The sequence below is a fragment of the Peromyscus leucopus genome, unplaced genomic scaffold (genome assembly GCF_004664715.2).
Source record: "Peromyscus leucopus breed LL Stock unplaced genomic scaffold, UCI_PerLeu_2.1 scaffold_1326, whole genome shotgun sequence".
In the NCBI taxonomy this organism is placed as follows: Eukaryota; Metazoa; Chordata; class Mammalia; order Rodentia; family Cricetidae; genus Peromyscus; species Peromyscus leucopus.
In genome coordinates this window covers 2,278-25,000 of record NW_023504475.1, presented here as the reverse complement: position 1 = coordinate 25,000, position 22,723 = coordinate 2,278, and the positions used below count along the sequence as shown (strand labels likewise).

The 22,723-nt window shown below is 45.3% G+C and overlaps 1 protein-coding gene across 1 annotated transcript; it reads right to left on the bottom strand.

The window, feature by feature from the left end:
- Nucleotides 1-20,336: 20,336 nt before the first annotated feature.
- On the bottom strand, nucleotides 20,337-22,333 carry LOC119087115 (palmitoyl-protein thioesterase 1-like). The gene is made up of 3 exons (XM_037201755.1): nucleotides 22,246-22,333; nucleotides 21,455-21,570; nucleotides 20,337-20,396 (listed from the first exon to the last, which is right to left on the bottom strand). Exons 1-3 carry the CDS (start codon nucleotides 22,312-22,314, stop codon nucleotides 20,345-20,347), a joined length of 237 nt encoding a protein of 78 aa, XP_037057650.1. The 5' UTR covers nucleotides 22,315-22,333; the 3' UTR covers nucleotides 20,337-20,344.
- Nucleotides 22,334-22,723: the final 390 nt, after the last annotated feature.

Below are 22,723 nucleotides of genomic sequence, written 5' to 3'. Positions count from 1 at the left end.
TGAGGTCAGTCTCCAGAATAAAAGAGAATATTTATGAAACATGTTTCTGAGTTCAATGGTCAGAAGGTATAAAGAATTCTTACAGCTTATAGTGTAATTAAGAAATAATGTGTAGCCAGGCAGTGGTGACATACACCTTTACTCCCAGCACTTGGGAGTCAGAGGCAGGTGGATCTCTGATATTGAGGCCAGCCTGGTCTACACAGCAAGTTCCAGGACCACCAGAGCTAAACAGAGAAACCCTGTCTTGGAAAAAATGAAAGAAAGAGAGAGAGAGAGAGAGAGAGAGAGAGAGAGAGAGAGAGAGAGAGAGAAGAAAGAAAGAAAGAAAGAAAGAAAGAAAGAAAGAAAGAAAGAAAGAAAGAGGGATGGAGGGAGGGAGAGAGGGAGGGAGAGAAAGGAAGGAAGGAAGGAAGGAAGGAAGAAGAGAGAGAGAAAGAGAGAAAGAAAGAAAGAAAGAAAGAAAGAAAGAAAGAAAGAGAGAGAGAGAAAGAAAGAGAGAGAGAAGGAAAGAGAATGATGTGTGTGTGTGCATAAGTGTGTGTTGTGGGGGGTAGACTGAAGAGAGATTCTTGAGAGCTAAGTTGTATACTTCTTTTACAGAGGACACAAACCTTAACACTAAGGTCTGGTGACTCACAACCCCTGTAACTTCAACTATGGGGGTTCAACTATTTCTTCTATCCTCTGTGGGTTCCTTCACATAAGACATTCACACAAATGCATATACATAAATACAGTTTGTTAAAGATTTTAAAAAATTATTTTCTGTGTATGAGTGTTTCTCTCCATGACTGTATGCACACTCCCTGTGTGCCTGGTACCTGAAGAGTCAAGAAGAGGGGGGTGCATCCTCTGGAGATGGAGGCACAAGCAGTTGTAAGCTGCCACGTGGGTGCTGGGAACCCAACCAGGGTCTGCTGCAAGAGCATCTAATGCTCTTGACTCCTTAGCGCATGGTGGTGGATGCCTTTCTTCCAACATTCTGGAGGCAGAGACAGGGAGGTCTCTGTAAGTTCAAGGCCAGCCTGTTCTACCTATTAAATTCCATGCCTATAGTGAGACCCTCTCTCAAAATAAATAAACAGAGCTGGAGAAATGGCTCAGCAGTTAAAGCACTGACTGTTCCTCCCAGCAACCACATGGTGGCTCACAACTGTCTAACTACAGCTCCAGGGAATCAAACACAACTCTCTGTGCACATGGTGCACAGACATACATACAAGCAAAACACACGCATTATTTTAAGATGTAGAATATTATTTTAAGATGTGTTACATTTGTTTATGCTGTGGAACATTTGCTTAATGATGCAATGATGTGTTGCATTCCTTTATGTTGCTTTTGTTTAACTCTGTGAAGCTGTGTTACTTTGCCTGTCTAACACAGGTCTAATAAAGCTGAATGGTCAATATCAAGGCAGGCAAAAAGATAGGTGAGGCTGGCAGGCATAGAGAATAAATAAGAAGGAGAATTCTGGGAGGAGAAAGGTAGAGCAAGAGAACAAGGAGAGGAGGATGCTAGGGGTGAGCCATCTAGCCACAAGCCATCATGAGTAAGAATAAGATATACACAAGTAAGGAAAGGAAAAAGCTCAGAGACAAAGGTAGATGGGAGTATTTAAAGTTAAGAAAAGCTGGATCTTGGGGGAGATTGATTCCCAATTTTCTAAGAAAGCACCATATTGATTTCCAAAATGGTTGTACAAGCTTGCATTCCCACCAGCAGTGGAGGAGAGTTCCCCTAGTTCCACATCCTCTCCAGCATAAAGTGTCTTCAGTGTTTTTGATCTTAGCCATTCTGACAGGCGTAAGGTGGTATCTCAGAGTTGTTTTGATTTGCATTTCCCTGATGATTAGGGATGTTGAGCAATTCCTTAAATGTCTTTCAGCCATTTGAGTTTCCTCTGTTGAGAATTCTGTTTAGTTCTATAGCCCATTTCTTAATTGGACTGTTGGTCGTTTTGATGTCTAATTTCCTGAGTTCCTTATATATTCTGGATATCAGTCCTCTGTCAGATGTGGGGTTGGTGAAAATCCTTTCCCATTCTGTAGGCTGTCACTTTGCCTTGTAATGCTCAATCATACCACAAGAGCACTTGCTCAGCTATGTTCATATCAGCATTGTTTGTAATAGCCCAAACCTGGAAACAACCTAGATGCCCTTCAACTGAAGAATGGATAAATAAATTGTGGCACATATACACAATGGAATACTACTCAGCAGAGAAAGACAATGACATCATGAGGTTTGCAGGCAAATGGATTCAAATCATCCTGAATGAGGTAACCCAGACTCAGAAAGACAAATATGGTATGTACTCACTCATAGGAGGATACTAGATGTGGAACAAGGATGACTGGACTGCTACTCACATCACCAGTGAGGCTACCTGGAAAACAGGACCCCAAGAAAGACACGAGGATCGCCCAATGATGGAGAAATGGCTGAGATCTACATGAACAACCTGGACATGAGTGGGAGCAATGAAGGCAGGGTCGAGGGAAAGAGAGCTGGGAGATCCCAGCTGGATCAAGAACAGAGAGGGAGAACAAGGAATAGGAGACCAAGGTAAATGAAGACCACATGAGAAAAGGAAGAAAAAGTGCTAAAGAGGCCCACAGAAATCCACAAAGATACCCCCACAAAAGACTGCTGGCAATGGCCGAGAGATGGCCAGGACTGACCTACTCTGGTGATGGGATGGCCAAACACCCTAATAGTTGTGCCAGAAACCCCATCCAAGTACTGAGAAATCTGGATGCAGACATCCACGGCTAGGCCCCAGGTGGAGCACCAGGAGTCTAATTAGCGAGAAAGAGGAGGGTTTATATGAGGGAGAATTGTTGAAACCAAGGTTGGATAAAGCACAGGGACAAATAGCCAAACGAATGGAAACACATGAACTATGAAACAAAGGCTGAGGGGCCCCCAACTGGATCAGGCCCTCTGAATAGGTGAGACAGTTGATTGGCTTGATCTGTTTGGGAGGCATCTAGGCAGTGGTACAAGGTCCTGTGCTCATTGCATGAGTTGGTTGTTTGAAACCTGGGTCTTATGCAGGGACGCTTGGCTCAATCTGGGAGGAGGGGACTGAACCTGCATGGACTGAGTCTACCAGGTCGATCTCAGTCCTTGGGGGAGGCTTTGCCCTGGAGGAGGTGGAATGGGGGGTGGGCTGGGGGGAAGGGGAGGGGGCAGGAAGGAGGAGAACAAGGGAATTTGTGGCTGTTATGTAGAACTGAATGGTATTTTAAAATAAAATAAAAGGGAAAAAATAAATAAAGTTAAGAAAAGCTGACAAAAAAAAAGCCAAGCTAAGGCTGGGCATTCATAAGTAAGAATAAGCCTCTGTGTGTGATTTATTTGGGAGCTGGGTAGCAGACCCCACAAAAGAGCAAAAAACAACCAACAAATCATTAGTACACATAAAATAAAAAATAAATAAATCTCAAAAGCATCAAAATAAATAAAATTATAGAGAAGGAAATGGGAAAGGATGAAAATACATGTCTCCAAGAAGACAGGAAATGGCCAATAGCACCATAGGTCTTTAATAATATGCAAAACAGCAAAGTTCTGATTCAGACCAGACAGACTTTGAGAACATGAAGAAATAAGAGCACTTGTGCCCTATTGATGGAAAAGTAACAATGCAACCCCTGTGGAATAGCATGGCACTGCCTAAAAAGTAACTAAGCATGTAATTATCCAATGACCCATGTGGTGGTAATCTAATTACACTGAAATGTGATTTTGATTGTATGTTAATAAATAAAGTTGCCCGGGGGTCAGAGCTATTAGAGCCATAGCAAGAGTGTGTCGGTGGTGGCACACGCCTTTAATCCCAGAAAGCCAGCCTTTAATCCCAGGGAGTGGTGATATAAAGCAAAAAGATATATAGGGCGTGAGACCCAGAAACTAGAAGCATTTGGCTGGTTAAGCTTTCAGGCTTTGGAGCAACACAGTTCAGCTGAGAGCTATTGGGATGAGGACACAGAAGCTTCCATCTGAGGAAACAGAACCAGCTGAGGAACTGGTGAGGTGAGATAGCTGTGTCTTGTTCTGTCTCTTTAAATAGACGAACAGTCAGGAAATAGGCTCTCATTCGGAGCTGGACAACGCAGGCGGAAGGGTGAGATTTGGCTCTGAGCTCTGACTCTCGGCTTTCTCTTTCTCATTGTCAGCAACTGCTCTCCTACCTAACTCAAGAAAAAAATTAAACATACAATCAGATAAAACCTTACACAAATGTTGATAGAAATATTGTGGTAATAGCAAAAGGTAGAAACAGCCCAAATGTCCATTAATGGATGAATAACACAATGGAATACTGTTCACCCATGAATAAGAATGAAGTACTGAAGCATGCTACAACCTGGATGAACCTCAAAGCATGTTCCATGCAATAACCCCACACAAAAGACAAATTATCCACACCTTCACCTGTTGTGTCCAGAATAAGAAACCGCACAGCATAGAAAATAGGGGGAGGTTATCAGCAGTGAGAGGAGGGGGAGGAATCAATGACTTCACCCATGTGGAGGTTTGCCTGGTGCTCACAGTTCTGAAACTAGAGAGAAGCTGTGGTTGCCTCAGCTGGTGAACAGGCTCAAGGCCACCGAATTGTGCACTGAAAACAGTGAAGCTGATGTCCCATGAATTTCCCCTCAGCAGGAACAGATAAAAGAACACTTCCTGTGTAGCTCTGTCTGTCAGGTGCTAACAAGCTGCAGAAGGTCATGTGGGACTGGAGAAGTAGCTCTGATGACAGCATTCCTTACATTCACCAGAACCGAGGCAGGACCCCAAGACTGAGTAACTGGGCAGGAGCACACATATGGTCCCAGCGCTTGGCAGGTAGAGAGAGGAGAATCAGAAGTCAAGGTTACTCTCCACTGCTCATCACATTAATAAAAACAACAAAGGAGGAGGCAGCTGTGCTGACACAAATCTGTAATCTCATTACTCAGAAGACTGAAGCAGGAGGATTGCCAGGACCAGGATGAGGTACATGAAGTGCCTGAGGCTCACACAAGCAAAGGCTAAAAGTGAAAACAACTCCCCTGCTTCTCAGACCCTGGCAGAGTGACCTGTGCTGCTTTACAAACAATTAGAGCTTAAAGAGCCTGCACCCCAAATGGACACCTGGTGTGACAGGAGTCACTGCTGACAAATAGTGAGCTGCCCACCTTGTCACTCAAACAAGTACACAGAGGGCAAAATGAAGGGGGCAGGTAACTGTTCTCAACTGTGGAGAAAGTGCCCCATTCCTGCAATTCTCTCTCTAAGAACCAGCCTGCTGTGTTTGAGTTCACAGAGTCTATTCTTCATTAAAACTCTTCTACTCTGGTGAATCTCTTACCCTGCTCCACAGACATTCCAGAACAACACAGCTCTGCTCAGTGACAGTCTGAGAGCTGGAGAGGGCAGCATCCATCTCACATCCTCTGTGAGCCTGGATTGAGCCCCCTGGGTCTGAAGCAGCTTTGCAAGAGCTGTCTTTATGCATTGACTCTAATTCCTCTTTGTGATTGTCTTTAACCACTTGCAAAAGGATCAGCCTCTAACTGCTTCTGTCAAGATGGAAACAGGTCTTCATGTGGCTAGTCCAACAATCAGTTCCCAGGCTGCTCCTGACAGATCTTCTGCCTGTGGTCCATTGACCTGCTCTCTTCCTATTTGTTGTTGTTAGCGGTGGTGGTGGGGTTTTTGTTGTTGTTTTTGTATGTTACTTTTTGAAGTCGGGTATCACACCAGAGTGTGCAGAAACTAATTAGAATCTTACTAGTAACAAATTAATGCACCGTGGCCTTGAACTTGCAGCCATCTACCTCCCTTTGCTCCCCCAGCCCTGGGGCTGCAGGTGTCAGCCCTCACTCTTGGCTTGTTTCCTTCTTCAGGGAACGTTTTCTTCACTGACTTCAGGACCCTGACCTCTCCTGACCTCCTCCACCCTCAGGATGTTCCCTCATGTCTCTCCTGGGCTGTTTCCTCACTGTCAGCTCCACCTCCAGAGCTGAGGTGTCCCCACTCCTGGCACAGTCACTCCTGGGGTGACCTTACCCAGGACAGGACTTGAAATTCAAGCCAGAGGCCAATGGCTCTGAAGTAAAGTCCTCATCCTTGAAAACACCTCTGTAACACCTCCCAGATGTTCATTTGAAAAGGGCTTCAGGTTTACCAAATCCAAAGCTGGGTGTGCCACCGAATGCCTTTAAGCCCAGCACTCCAGGGAAGAACAGAGAGATCCTGATTCACAGTCAGCCTGGACTACCTACTGAGCCTGGTTTTGATACAAAGTGCCCCTCACCCTTACCCCAAAGTGAGCTGGGCATAGTGGTCCACTTTTTGTAACCCCACAACTTAGAAAGAAGAAGGAGGATCAGGAGTTCAAGGTTTGGGACCTTGGACTTGAGGCTCCTGTAATCTCAGCACTCAGAATGTGGAGGCCAGAGTGATCATTATGGAATTGAGGCTAGCCTGGACTACATAGTGAGGGTCAAGACAGATTTGCTAAATAGTGAAATTCATTCTTAAAATAAATACTGAAACAAAATAAGAGAGAGAGAGAGAGAGAGAGAGAGAGAGAGAGAGAGAGAGAGAGAGAGAGAGAGAGAAGGGGGAAAGTCATCCATGGCTACATAGCATTAAAGACAACCTGGGCTACATGAGACTCTGTGACTTAAAATCAAATTAGCCAGGCATAGTGGCTAATCGCAGCACTTGAGAGGTACAAGAAAAGGAACAGGATTTCAAGAGTATCCTTGGCTACATAGAAAGTTCTAGGTTACCATGCACTATAGGGAATTAAAGAAGCCAGTACACAAGCTCCATGGTGCTGGAGTGGGTAAAGACACCTGCTGCCATCCCTGGGACCCACATAGGAGAAGGAGAGAGCTGACTCCCAAAAATTGTTCTATGACCTCCACATATGCTAACCTGGGCTTTCATGCATACAAGGGTATCTACACACACACACACACACACACACACACACACACACACACACACACTATTCTAAAAGCCCAAACTAAGAAAAACAATTACCAAACAACAATAAAGATCCTTAACAAAGTAACTCCAAAAGTAGAATTTCACTATCTTATGTTTGTGACAGGGTCAGGCTATGTATGTCAGCCTGGCCTCAAAATGATGATCACAATGCTTCTGCCTCCCCAGTGCTGGGACTCTGGCTTATTACAGTTTGTTTGGTTTAAAAGAATTATCTCTCCTCTCTCTATGGCTCTGTGGCTGTGACTGTCTCTGTCTCTCTCTGTTTCCAATTTCTCTAACTTTCTCTCTCTCTTCTCTCTCTCTCTCTCTCTCTTCTCTCTTCTCTCTCTCTCTCTCTCTCTCTGTCACACACACACTCACACACACACACAAACACACATGTACTCCTCAGATGTTCTCATCCTATAAGCTTCCTCATCTTGATAAATCACTTTCTAATTGTCCCAGTCCAATTCCAAGTCCTTACACTAGTCTTGAGAGTCACAACAGACATGTCCACCCTCTCTTCCCTGCTCCCTCTGCTCCTGCTACACTGATCTGGACACTACATGCTCAGCTCAGGGCCTTTGCCTCTGCTGCTCCTTTGACCACACATCCATATGGCATCTTCCCCCGTCCATTTCAGATCTGCTCAGCTGTCACTCTGGGGTGAATCCTTCCCTAACCTTGCTCTCTACAAGCTCATGCTCACACCTCCAGCTCTGTCTTCTTCCAGGCTTTCTGTCTGTCTACACTGCACTCATCACCATTTGACACGTTTCCCCTCATTTCTCTAGAGTGTGTTTCCCCACTGGAAAGTGAGTTCCAGAAGGGCAGACAGTTCAGTCTGTTTCCTGCTCAGGTGTAGTCGTGCTGTGTGGTGACTGTATAAAGGACGCACAGGTGACTGGTAGATCTCCATTCAGAGAGTGGAGGAATGAAAGCATGAGTGTGCCGCCCAGCTCTGCAGGGACCGCCGGCCTGACTGTCAGGTGCTGCTGGCTGATGCCATAGCTGCTAGGATTTTAACAAGGGCAGCATAAACCCTAGCAGTGCACAGCTCTCCCTGGGCGCTCACCAAAGACACCTGGCTCCCTTCCTTCCAGTGCAGAGGGGTCCTCAATCCCAAATCACTATCCTCACTCTTCCAGCTCTGGCTTTGCAAGTTCGAACCAAGACTGGAAAAGGAAGAGTGTCGCCTGCCCTGTACCCATCTACTCCTCACTCACCTGTCTCCTGAAAGATCACCAGAGGTGTTGCTGATGTGTCTGACTCTGAGTCCACACTGCTCAGCTCCCAGGTGTTGCAACACCAGGACAGAAGACAGACAGCCAGGAGCCACCAGGAACCACGGAACACCATCTTAGCTCAGTGACACCAACAAGTGCTTGTATATGGATGGCAATCAAGGTGCTTACAGGGACCCAGGTGACCACGCCCCTGCCAGATGCCACAGCTTGAGCATTCCCTGCAGGAAAACCGTTCCTGACACGTATTTATTCAGAGCTTACCACAGACCAGAAGTTGCTCTTCTGCCCTTCAACTGATCTTATGCAATGCTCTCATTATATACATAAGGGCATGGAGGTGACAATTTCAGTGTCATCAAGGAATTGAACTGTGCCTCCTCTCTCAGCTGTGTAGAGAAGAACTGTCTGTTCTGTGACAACTTCTCACTTCCTTTGAAATGACTTTGCTCTGATTGTACCCCCTCCACATAGAAATACTAAAATTTGCCCTCCAACCCCAGGTCCCTTTCATCCAAAGTAAGCCTTGCCATAAGGGCTGCGACACTGGCATCATTTGGAAGCTTCCTTTAAAAAGCTCCTGGCATTGGACTCCAGAATATCTATGTCCCTCATCCCCTGCACACCTACATGACCTAGGTCTCCAGTATTCCAGAAACTTCAGGTGACCAAAGGTGATAAATGGTCCCCAGTATGAAGCCCAATTTCAACACCCTCTCCCTCTGCCACCGTCCCTCCCTCATTCCCTTCCTCCCTCTCTGTCTGTCTCTATCCTTCTCTTTCTGTGTGAGTGATGCTGGCTGGCTTGAAACTGGCCTTGTGGACAGGCTGGTCCCAAACTCACAGAGATCCACCTACCTCATCCTCCTGAGTGCTTGGAACACCACCGCAACCGGCTTCTAAACTAAACTTTAAAACATCTTTTATTTTAGCTACACTTCATTCTAGGACCTGGGCTCCTTATCTTTATCTCACATTGACCCCATGTTTTGTCCCCACATCTGGGAACCCTGTCCTTTGCCCATCTACCTCTGACAGGCAGCCCCCTGCCCAGCTAGCACCTCTTCCTAGACTCTGCCAGCTGGACCACCCACCACCCAGCATGTACTGGGGGTCTCTCATTGTCTCTATCAAGCGTCCTCCATAGAGCTCTGACAGCTGGATGTTCCTCCTCAGTCTCACCACAAGCTTTTTAGTCAGGCAAGTCACCCACAGACCTCTGCTGGGTCTGCCTGTCTACCCAAACCTAAAAGTCCATACTTTTTTCTACTTTACATTCTCCCTGAGTCTCCCAAATGAGACTCCGCCTAACCAATTTCTCCCCAGCACATGCTCTGTCTCTGAGCTCCACAGATGCCTTAATCTTCCTCAACATTCATTCCTTGTTCTTTCTGGAGCCAAAATCTGCAGGCCATTCTCCTCCTACAACTCATTCACTCTGCTGCTATCATTCCCATTCTCTGCCCCTCACAGCTGTCAAGTACACAGAACCTCTCAACAGCTGTCTGCAATCTGCTCCACATCCCCTCTGTTGGAGCCCTCTCTGCCCAGACTGCCCTCTCCTCTGAATAACTAATTTGTATCTCATCCTCCTTCTAAAACCCCTCCTTCAGTGCCTTTTGAAAAATCAAGCCTGGACCAGGCGTGGTGGTACATACCATTAATCCCAGCAATGGGAGACAGAGGTAGGTGGATCTCTAGGTTCCAGGCCAGCCAGGGCTATAGAGAATCCCGGTCTCAAAACAAAACATAACATAACAAACAGAACAGATAGGGCTGAGGGCAGAGCTCAGTGGCAGAGTGCTTGCCTAGCATGTGTGAGGCCCTGGGCTCAATCCCCAGGAGTGAAAACAAATGAATATCTGAGAAAATTAAATCAACTTCCCTTTTAGCCAGAAAAGCAGGACACTTAAGCTTGGGGTAGAGAGATGGCTCAACAGTGCAGAGCACCTGCTGCTCTTGCAGAAGACCCAGGTTCAGTTCCCAATGCACACATGGAGTTTATAACCATCCATCACTCCAGTTCCAGGGACCCAATACTGTCTTCTGGCCTCTGCAGGAACCAGGCTCACGTGCAGTGCACTTACATCTATGCAGACAAAACATGCATACACCTAAAAATAAACAAATCTTTTTTTAAAAAAAAAAAGGTACTAAAAATAACAAAAAAAAAAAAAAAATCTTAGGGCTGAAGAAGACTGGGCCTTTGTGGTGTAGTCCCATAATTCCAAGCCAGTTTTCACCTAACCTAGAAACCACAGCGTCTCAAGCCTTGGCTCATTAGTAATCCTTTCTTTCTTTCTTTCTTTCTTTCTTTCTTTCTTTCTTTCTTTCTTTCTTTCTTTCTTTTTTTCTTCTCTACTTGTAATATACAAACGTTGCATGTAATACTTCAATTTAATCACTGAATTTCCATGGCAGAAATTTACTTTCTTTAGCTGCCCACACTAATATCACCCTCTTTAAACTGCTAGAGAGCGTTTCAATCAGAGACACAGAGCTAAATTCTAGCTTGATGTGAATTTATGGCAGAATGTATACGTTTACATAGGTATGACCCTACATTTATTTATCCCATTCGTTCTTGGCTTATAACACATAGATCAAAACCTTAACTGAATCCTGGAAACCTGAAAGAGCCAACAACACCCTCGGTGTTTCTAAACTGAAGTCTCTTTCCCTTCAAGTCCCCCATGGCTGTCTATGACGCAATACCATAGCTCTCCTACTAAACCTCTGCTGAAGATTGGAGTGTCCTTCCTCTCTACTGAACCCACTGTGTTTTAGAAGCAGAAGTGATGGACCAACCATGTAGATGCCGGTGAAGAGCGGTCTGGGCAAAAAAACTGAGGAAGCTTGTGGGATTCTGTATGATGGACTCATGACAGAGCAAGTACCTCAAACCTCCTTCCTTCCTTCCCTCCCTATCTTCCTTCCTTCCTGATACAACATGTTGCTATGTAAGGGACTTGAACTCTTACATTTCTTGCTTCAGTCTTCTGAGTGCTTCTATTATAGGTGTGAACACAATGCTTGACCAGAATGACATCTTCTTTTTAAATTAATTATATTATATAATTTTTATGTGTATAGGGCTTTGATTGCATGTATGTCTGTGTATCACATGCATACCTGGTGCCCATGGACGCCAGAAGATGGTATCAGACCAGCTTGAATTCAGCTACACAGAGTCATGAGCCCCTGTGTGGGTGCTGAGAGTTAATCATTTATTTATTTATTTAATTCTATGACTTCAGCAAGAGCAGCCAGTGCTCTTAACCAAGAAGCAATCTCTCCAGCCTGAAATTAATTTTTTTAAGTTTTAAATGATCTATTACATATTCTATGTGTGAAGGGTATGTGCCTGTGAGTGTGGGTTCCTGTGGAGGACAGAAGAGGCGTCAGATCCCCAGGAGCTGGAATTGCAGGCAGTTGTGAGCCAACTGAGGAGAGTGCTGGGGTCTGAACTCAAGTCCTGGAGAAGAACAGTGTGTGCCCTTAACTGCAAAACCACCTCTGAGACCTTAACATTAATATATATTGTATTCATTTATTTAATGTGTGTGTGTGTGTGTGTGTGTGTGTGTGTGTGTGTGTGTGTGTGTTGACATCCATGCTGTGCTGTGCACTTCTCTGTCTATTCTGGAAGGTGATGCCTCTGTGTTGTGAAGGGACAGGATGGAGGTGATATTCAGGGTGTGGCGTGATTTTGACAATCAACCTCAGGGAGGAAAGTGTCACCTTCCCCCAGGCTTGTCAACAGAACCAGTCTCTACCCTTGCCAGGCCAGTTTTGTTTTGAGGGATTCACTATGTAGCCCAGGCTAGCCTGAACTTACAAAGATTCTCCTGCCTCTGCCTCAAGTGCTGGTATTAAAGGTGTGTGCTACATTGCCTGGTTGGTACAGCATTTGCATGAAACTATTGATGTGTATATTATTATTTTATTCTGCTTTGTAAAGTTGTATTTCCCAGCAGGCATGGTGGCACAAGGCTGTACTTCCAGCATTTGGAAGGCAGAGCAGGAAGATTGCCACAAGTTCTAGGCCAGTTTGCTTTCATAGCTATTTCCAGTCCAGCCAAGACTATATAATGAGAGTCTATGATTAAAAGATGAAAGCACTAGGGTGGGGGTTAGCAGATAAGAGCACTAGCTGCTCTTCCAACAGACCCAGGTTTAACATTGTGGATCAGAACTACATGTAACAACTGTTCCAAGGGATCTGACCCACTCTTCAGGCTTCCATGGGCATCCATATGGTACACAGATAGACATTCAGGCAGAACTCCATTAAGTAAATAAGTAAGAAGTAAATAAATAAAATCCAACAAAGGCCTGGGATAGCTCAGTCAGTAAGGTGCTTTCCTTGTAAGTGCCAGGGCCTGGGTTTGCTCCCCAGAATCCAGGTGAAAATTCCAGGCAGGGTGGTGAGTGCTTGTAATCCTAGCACTGGGCAGGTCCCTGGAGATCTCTGGCTACCCAGCCTAGGCTACTTCGAAAGTTCCAGAACAGTGAGAGAACCCTGTCTCAGAAGTAAGTAGATGACTCCTGAGGAATGACACCTGAGGATATCCTGGATCTCCACATGCACAGGCACACAGACACACAAACAGTCAGGCAGAGGGACAGACAGACAGACAGACAGACACACACACACACACACACACACACACACACACACACACACACACACTGTGTGAGTCTTGCTATGTATCCTTGAAATAAAAATACAAATCATGGGCTAGAGAGATGGCACAGTGGTTAAGAGCACCGACTGCTCTTCCAGAGGTCCTGAGTTCAATTCCCAGCAACCACATTGTGGTTCACAACCACTTGTAATGAGATCTGGTGCCCTCTTCTGGCCTGCAGGACACATGCAGGCAGAATACTGTATACATAATAAATAAATAAATCTTAAAAAAAATACAAATCATACAGAAATGTAGAAAGTAAAATACCAGCTGGGTATGGTGGTCCAGGCCTATAATCCCAGCACTAACAAGGCAGAGGCAAGAGGAACAAGAGTTCCAGGTCACCCACAGCTACACAGAGAGTTCCGGGTTAACCCGGGCTACATGACAGAGACCTATCTGGTTTCTTCCTCAATCCTCTCACCTTATTTTTGAGACAGTTTCCCATTAACCCTGGAACCTGTTGATGTGGGTAGACTGTGTGGCCCCAGGGACCCCCTTGTCCTCACTCCTCAGCACAGGATGACAGGTGCACGTCCCACACCTGTGGATGTGGATCCGATCAGTTCCCACACTTGTGCAGCAAGCCCTTCACTCACTGAGCTCTCCCGAGCCCCGAGCCTACTTTCCTTTCTTTGTTTTTATTACTTAAAATGATTCATTTATTTAATTCTATGTATACGTGTGTGTGCATGTATGTATGTATGCACACCATGTGTGTGCTTGGTACCTGGAGAGGCCTGAAGAGAGCATTAGATTCCCTGGAACTGGAGTTACAGATGTGATAGTTAAAACAGCGCTGGTGGGTGGTGCTGGCTACTGGCGGAAAAGTCAGGGACCACAGCCATGACTACCAGAGTTAGAAAAAGCTTTATTAGAAAGATGAGAGGATAGGAGGGAGGAGCCAGGCCTGGCGGGGAGGAAGAGGGGAGCAGAGCAGAGAGCAGAGAGGAAACAGAAAGAGAGGGTGGGGGTCCGCGTCTGGCTTTTTGAAGGCTGGTCTGTAGTCGCCCAGTGATGATGTAAGACGCCAGACCCAGAGGAGTGAAAGCAGGATCCTATCATTCCAGACTTTTGCTCATTATTAAAAAAAAAAAAAAAAAAAAAAGCAAGTTAATAGGAATAGATGCTTCGTTTCTCCTGGAAAAACTGCTTCAAGCTGACCTGGTGGGCGTTAGTTGGCTCTTGGGGGGGGGGGTCCACTGAGGTCCATCCCTCTTGGCTTGGCACTCTGTCTGCTTTTGTATCTGACAGGATGCTGGTGAGACAGGAAAAGCCTGAAGTAGATCCGACCTGTCCAGATGGATTTAAGCCGTTTTCTGGAGCTTGGGAAAAAATTTTAACATATTAAGAAGCTGCCAGGAGAACATTAGTGACCATGGTAGCATTTGGTACTCTGCTTGTATTGGTTAGTGTTAATGAGAGAGATTGGAACATGTTAAGCTTTATCAGAGACAGATTGTTTAAGGCACCTGTTTCTTTTACTAGTTTAGCATCCAGGAGACACAAGTGATCAATTGTAACGTATTTAACAGTAATAGATGGTTATATTAAAGCCTGTTTTTGCAGCACCCAGACACTTTTGGTTCTGGAGGTGTAAATACCTTTTAGACGTTACAGTTTCTTACTTGATGATCTCTGGACTCCAGTTTTGTGGTGATCCTATAAGCATTAGCTGAACAGTGAGTTAGGACAGGGAACTGGGAAGAGAAAGGCTTGTGGTGCATGAGAACTTATCTCTTTGGAATTAGGGACAAGGCAGAGATCAGGCCCTGTCTGTGTGCATGAGGAGGAGAAGCACTCTGACAGGTCTGGAGTGAGGCACATGGAGGAGCAATGAAATGAAAGCTCCTACCTTAGCTGGAAAATCTTTTCCCATTAAGTAACCCTGAAAGTACAATTAAATCTGTGAGGTGGGTAAGGCTGTCCTCCATACCCCAACAATAGGGAAACGAGGAGAGGTAACACCCCAAAACTCCCAGGACCAGGTCGGTGGCTCTGGTGTCTAGAAAGAAAGAAACAGATTGCTTCCATGCTGTGTTCTGGGTTCCCTTCGAGCCTGTAGCCAAACCTAGGTGTGCTGGAGGTCTTAGCTTGATGTTCCCACATTATCTTGGTGCCTGGGGCAGTCAGCTGACCGGTTTTCTTTCTAGGTGGCACTTTGAACAAGGCTCAATTAATGGCCTGGCCTGTCAGGGCACGCACTAGCCCATGTGGCCTTTTCCCCTCACTTAAAACAGGGACCTAACAGCTTTTGGGAGTCAGAGAGTGCCAGCACTTGGCAATTTTATTCTCAGGTGTTCTTGGGCTCTTTATCTCTTCCCTGGTACACCTTGAATGCTACAGATGACACTTTCCCCTGTGGGGTCAGGAACCTTGCTCTCCAGATGCTTAAGTTTTAGTCCCATGCCGGGGAGGTCTGAAGGACAAGAGACTGATTTTATTCCATGTCTTGAATGCTTTTTTTCTTTTCCCTTAATCTTTGCTGGCTTTTGTAAGATCTGCCAGGAGACAGGCTATAAAATGATCTCTGGCTTAAGAGCCATCCTGATTACTTACTGTAAACTTATTTGCCTGGATCCTAGCCATCGTGCCTTCATGGCAGCTTGAGAATGAGTGGGAGGAGTTAAGGTGAGTTAAAGTGAGAGTCAGCAGAAGCAGTCCCCACAAGGCTAGAGAGCCCACCCACTCGTTCAGGAGTTAAGGTGAGGTGGGCTAGAGCCCGCCCACTGTCAGAAAGCTGAAGTCAGATGACAGAAGTGGTTGCACATGGCAGTAGAAAGCTTGGGGACAAAGTAACTCTTTTTATTTGCCACAGGAAACAAGACTCTCTGAGCATACATATGGTGGAGACTTGGCAGTGGTGGTGGGTGTGTTGTGCGGGTCCAGCAGCTGGGAAAATGAAAACGTGGATCTGGCAGTCGCCAGGCAGTCACAGACCCTCGGCTAGGTTTCTGACATTTCAGCCCTGGATGCTGAGTGGTCAGAATATCCTATCCGAGTCACAGCACCAGATGATAGTTAAAATGGCACTGGTGGGTGGCGCTGGTTACCTGCAGAACAGTCACGGGCCACAGCCACGACTACCAGAGTTAGAAAGAGCTTTATTAGAAAGAGAGAGGATAGGAGGGAGGAGCCAGGCCTGGCGGGGGAGGAAGAGGGGAGCAGAGCAGAGAACAGAGAGGAAACAGAAAGAGAGGGAGGAGGTCCGCATCTGGCTTTTTAAAGGCAGGTCTGTAGTCGCCTGCTGATGACATAAGAAGCCAGAGGCAGAGGAGTGAGAGCAGGATCTAACAAGATGGCTGTGGGGGAGGCAGGCAAGCCTGGGTCTTCTGGGAAACTACTGTGTATGCTTAACCAATGAGCCCTCTCTTAGCTTTTGTTTTTTATTACATTTTATTTATTTTGAATGTGGATGCACATGTGTGTGGGCATGTATGGTGGATGTCTTGGTGAGAACACAACACGGAGGAGTCAGTTCTCTGCTACACCACCTGGGTACCAGGGGTGAAACTCAGGTAGTCCGGCTTGGTAGTAGCACCTTTACCCCTGACCCATTGTGTTGACCAAATGACTTTCTTCTTTTTTTCGCTTTTCCACACAGGTTTCTCAGCGTAGCCCTGCTGTCCTGGAACTTGCTCTGTAGACCAGGCTGGCATCAACCCCAGAGAACAACTTGCTTCTTTGAGAGAGCTGAGACTAAAGGCATGTACCACCAAGGTCTGGCTTTTTTTTTTTTAATTTTTCATTTGTCTTAAGACAGGTTCCTTTGTGTTGTCCTGGCCATCCAGAGAATTGCAATGTAGACCAGACTGGCTTTGACTCACAGGGATCTACACTGTCTCTGCCTCCAGAGGGCTGGGATTAAGGGTGTGTGCCATCCTGACCTGTCTTCACAACTTCACAACTATATAATGCCTGTGTTGCAGATCCCACTGTACCATGCACACATCCTAATTGATAGAATTTTTTTAATGTTTTTCAGGAAAAACATTGAGTAGGTAATTGATACCTTGAATCTAGAAGAAGAGAAAACACTGTGCACAGAACACACACGTACTGAAGAGGGGACACGAGTGACAAGAGTCTCTGGCTATAAACCAGATTGCAGCCTGGATAAGAAGAAGCCAGGTTCCCACCTCTCTCTGCTGCACCCAAGACATGCCCTCCATGACAGTCTGGATCCCTGACTGGATCTCTAATAAGACACCTTCCTCCTGCTCTCACTAGCTAAAGCTTCCTCCTCTGTAATTTCATCTTTACCCATTGGAATCCTCACTTTCCTTCAAGATCCAGAACAAACACCACCTGCCATGACTAGCCCTGGATGAAAATCAAGTCTCCATTCCCAGTCCCGACACAAGGCAGAGTCCTGTCTTCCTTCCACAGCCTCTTCTTCCATGAAGCACAGTGCTGAAGAGCTGCTGTCTCTGTGGACCTCACCTAATTTCTCACAAGGACACACACGCTGAAATAGAATCTGCTTAGTGGTTAAGGCAGCTGCAGCCAAGCTCCAAATGTCTGAGTTCAATCCCTGGAAGTGAATTTTGAGAGCCAGGAGAGATGAGAAGTTAGGGTGTCTGTTAGAGGATCGGGGAGAGGAGTGTTGAGCACCAGGAAGATAAGGGAGTCAGTCCCAAAGACTCATCCAGACAGAAGACACCCATCACCTCACAGGTCAGAGACTGGCCTCAGGTTGGATGTCTGACTGTAAGGAACAACCCTCATTTTTTCTGGGGCCGGTTGGGATAAGAAGAAGGGGAGGGGACAGAGGTTGGGGGAGGGAGGGAGAGACAAGAGGAAGTCCAGGTGGATTAACAAGGGAGTCATTAGAGAAACAAGCCTAAGTGTTTGGAGAGCTGCCCATGCCAGGACCCAGAAGTCTGGGTGAACAGGTCCTTGGCCCAAGGCAATCTGCAATCCTCAATCCAGAGGGCTGGCAGAGGGAGGAAGGAGGGGAGGCTCAGACACAGCACTGTACTACCTCAGGGACACCTCAGGATCCAGGGTTAGCCCTGTTTGCCCTGCTGCTGCACCTGCTCCCTGGGTGGCCAGAGGGTCTCCAGCTCAGTGTGACTGTTCCAGGATTGAGTACAGTGTTAGGAAACAATGTGGGAGAAATCAGGAGACTGGACTCAAATGCAGGCAGGTTTAGTTCAGAGAACCTGAGAAGAGCTCACACTAAGCAAGCATGCCTCTCTCACAGACTAGGAACCTTTCACCAAGCTAGGAGGAGAGAGGAAGGGGCTGTGTGCTCAGTCAGGTGACTAGTTCTTCTTTGCAGACAGGGTTGGCTTTTTCAGTTAGGTTGTGTCTCAAGAGTCACAATGGGGTGCAGAGCACTGCTGTGTTCATGATGCTTTCCACTCTCTGTGGGTTGGGACAAATCACTGGATTTGAGATCGCAGAAAGTTGCCTCATCATTCTGCAAGAGCAGTTAAAAGTTATTAGCAACCGAGCGTCTTTCTAACTCACCTTTCAGACCCCCCGGTTCTCTTTTTGTTCAAGACAGGGTCTCAGTGTGTAGCTCTAGGTGTGCAGGAACTCACTGAGTGGACCAGGCTATCCTCAAACTCACAGATCAAACACTTGCATCAAGGTCTGTGGAAAATAGAATATATATATTATATATATATATACATATACATATACATATACATATATGTTTTTTTTTTCTGAGACAGGGTTTCTCTGTGTAGTTTTGGTGCCTATCCCGGATCTCAATGTGGACCAGGCTGGCCTAGAACTCACAGAGATCTGCCTCTCTCTGCCTCCCCAGTGCTGGTATTAAAGGTGAGTGCCACCAATGCCCAGCAAAAATAGTATATTTCTAAACCTGACTTGGTGTCACTTTTTTGATTTGTGGGATTTCGTTTTTTGTTTTTGTTTTTTTTTTTGAGTCATTGTTTTACATGTTCCAGGCTAGTCTCAAATTCACTAAGCAGCCAAGGCTAAACTTGACTTCAGATTCTACTGTCTCCATCTCCTAGGGCTGGGATTAAGGATACATGCCACCACACCAGTTTAAATGCTTCTTCTCTTTAATTGACAAGTATTTATGGGGCACAATATGGGACTTTGCATTAAACTACTCTGACCCTGGGAAGAAGAGTTGGAAATATGGGATAAGATTGAGTGTGAATGTGGGTGCCAGGGCCCATGTGTGGAGGGCAGAGACAAATTTCTGGAGTTGGTGTCTCCTTCTACCAGGGATCTGACAGTCTAAGTCAGCTGGTCAGGCTTGCCTGGCAATCCCTTTTAATCCACTGAGTCATTTCACCAGACCAAAACTAGCAGATGTTAAGGAGAGACATAACTAATATGGAGATATTCATTCTATTACTCTCTCCTTTATAAATATTTGTAATTTTCCCATAATAAAAGTTAATGTAAACAAGATTAATTATATACTATATATGTAATATATATTAATGTATATATGCATTTCTGAATGTGTCACCATCTTGAATATCAGACACATATTTTAAATTACTTGAAAAACAGCCCAATTAGTTAGCCAACCAAACTGCCTGCCTAAACAAACACACCTGCCCTCTGTTCCTCCCCAGAGCTCCTGTCCCTGTCTTTAAAATGGCAATACTGTTCAGTCAGTTGTTCAAACTGATAACTTGGAGTCATCCTTGACTCCTCTCTGTGGAGATGGTACAGCAGGTAAAGACAGCTGCTGCCAGGTTTCACAACCTGAGTTCTGTTCCTGAGTACCTATGGGAGAAAGACACAACTGACTCCATTAACTTGTCCTCTACCTCCACAAGCACACCATGGCACAAGTGTGACCACACACAATACATAAAAAAGTGTAATGGAAGTTAGTTTTAGGGCCTGGAGAGATGGCTTAGTAGTTGAGTGTGCACTGCTCTTCCAGAGAACCCAAGTTAGGATCCCAACACTCACATCATTTGCTTCACAGACGCCTGTACTCCAGCTTCAGGGGATCTGACTTAGTGTACTAATCAAACTACCATTTTTTGTCTTTAAATGAGTGGGTTCTGGGTGCTATGGCACATGCTTATAATCCAGCGTTCAGAAGGCCGTGGCAGAAGTGTTGCCGAGAATTTGAGGCCAGCCTGGGATACAAAGCAAAATTTATCTTAAAAAAAAAAAAAAGAATGAAAAGTATCAGTTGGGTGTGGGTTAAAAAAGGTAACAATGTATAACACAGTGAAAGTAGGGGCTGGAAAGAAGGCTCAGCAGTTGAGAGCTGAGGTTCTTAAGATTCGTAAGTTCCAGAGGTCTTCAGTCAGTCCCAGCACTGACTTGGCAACTCACAACTCTCTGTAACTCCACTTCCAGAGAATCAGACATTCTCTTAGAATTGCATATATGAAAAACATCAATACACACACAATAATAAAAACAAATTTTTAAAAAGAAGAATTACCTGAATGTTTATCTGCCGTAAAGGGCGAAACCTTTCAAGGGTGTTATTGGGCATCTCTTCCTGGAGAAATCAAAGGTGACTGTCAGCTCTGAAGGTCAGATTGGAATGTATCAACAGTCACTTCACGGATTAAGCTATTTCATACACCATGTATCCCCAACCACAGAGTTACGGATCCTCCTCCCATAAGGAAAGATACAAACACAAATCTCTCATAGAATATAAATCAAGAGAGGCTGGGGGATGGCTCAGTCAGTGAAGTGTTTGTCATGCAAGTATGAGCAGCTGAGCCTGGATTCCATAGTTCCCCGGAAAAAAGACAAAAATCGAGGCAGAGCAGTAATCTGTGAAATCAGATCAGGGGAGGCAGAGACAGGAGGGTCTCCAGGGCTGGAATCAGCCAGTCCAGCATAATAGTGAGCTCCAGGTTAGCTGAGAGACCTTCACTTATGCTCGTCCTCCTCATCCTCATCATTATAATCATCAGCATCAGCATCATTTTGATCATCATGCACACACTAAATAAATAAATATAGTTTAAACATTTTAAACTAGAGGGCTGGAGAGATGGTTCAGTGTTTAAGAGTGTTTGTGCCCTTGCAGAGGACACAAGTTCAGTTCCTAGCAACCACATGAGTAGCTCTTAATCCCCTGTAATTACTGCTTGAGGTGATCTGATGCCCTCCTCTGGCTTTTATGAGCATTGCATGAATATGTGCCATGCAAATCTCCCCCCAACATACACACATAATTAATAAAAAATAGAATTTTTTGATATTATAAAATTTTAATGTAGAGAGCAAGTGAGGAAATCACCCAACATTAAATTCTGACCTCCACACTTATGCTCACATATGTGCACACACACAGAGGAACATGTTCACACACACACACACACACACACACACACACACACACAGATATACACGCATGCACGCACACATAAGCACTTAAGCACTGAAAGAAAATGAATTAAATCCACATGCTTCCACAGGGATATCTTACAGGTAACTTCTTTTCATTTCTATAGGAGGATCCAAATCATTACAGTCAATTCATTGGAATAGAAGAAACATCAATTCTGTGTAAGTGCTGCCATGGAATAGAATGATACTTACAAGATGAGGACTCCTGTGGAAAATGTAACAGCAATGTAGCCTTGCTGAAATTTAGGATCCTTAGCAAGAAGCTCACACATTTGGGAAGTGGCATTCAAGTCCTTGTTCTCCATATCCTAAAACAGGAGCAGTGAGAAATCAAAGGTGGGACTGTTGGTAACTGGCATCTTCTCTAAGAGGGGAACTGACTTAAGTCCCAAGGGGTTTGAAGGAGAATGTCCCCACAGACTCAGATATTTAAACACATGGTCCCCAGTGGTGTGCTGTTTGGGGATGATGTGGGGAGGGCAGCCTTGCTGTAGGAAGTCTATCACTGGGGTGGACTTTAAGGACTCACAGCCTTGCCTCACTTCCAGGTTGCTCTCCCTGCTTCCTGTCTGCACTGGAAGCTGTGCTCTCTCACCTTCCTTCTCCTGATGCCATGTCTTTCTGCCATGATGAACTCTTATCCCTTTGGAATCATAAACTCATATAAACTCTACATAAGTTGGTTTTCATCATGGTGTTTTTATCACAGCAACAGAAAAGTGACTTACACAGGGTGAGACCCTCCTGTCTCTGTTAGAGTCATGAGCAGGATGGCACATGTCTGCAATGCCAACCCTCAGGGGCTGGGCAGGGAGATCAAGTTCCAGGCCAGCCTGGGCTACTTAGCAAAATCCTGCATTTACCCTCCCCCCCAAAAAATAAAACAAAACCAGTGGGGTTATGGTCTGTAAGGCTAAGCATTCAAAGAGAACTGTCTATCAAAGTCCTCAGCAAACCTCTCAGGGAACAAGCTGCCATGTTACCTCCTTCACATTCTTCCAAAGCTCCTGGGGTAAGAAATGAATTCGAGGTGATTCCACTTCAGCCATCATTTCATCTGTATCAAGGGGGTCCTCTAGCCAACAAAAGCAACGATGAAAATTCATGAAGCAAAACGTAAGTTTTTATATAGTGTGTTTTTCATATATATATATATATATACCTACGCACTCTTGTGTGCAGTAACCACAGAGGCTAGAAGAGTTACTCAGGTCCTCTGAACCTGGAGTTACAAAGCATTGTATGCTGGCATTTAGGTGCTGAGAACTGAACCCAGGTCCTCCAGTGCTCTTAACTACTGAGCCCTCCTATCAGCTCCACCAATAGTGAATTCTAAAATCCAATATTGAAACATAATACAAAAAGAGACATTAACTTGGTATTTAAACTCTGAAGAAGATATTAAAAGTTTTTGATTCTGGTAATTAAACCATTGTTTCTACTAGAGCATAAACACCATAT

Coding starts and splice junctions, on each gene's coding strand:
- LOC119087115 (XM_037201755.1), bottom strand. CDS start 22,314: ATGATGGCTGAAGTGGAATCACCTCGAATTCATTTCTTACCCCAGGAG. Junction 21,571..22,245: donor TTTGGAAGAATGTGAAGGAG/GTAACATGGCAG, acceptor CTCCTGTTTTAG/GATATGGAGAACAAGGACTT. Junction 20,397..21,454: donor TCCACAGGAGTCCTCATCTT/GTAAGTATCATT, acceptor TGATTTCTCCAG/GAAGAGATGCCCAATAACAC.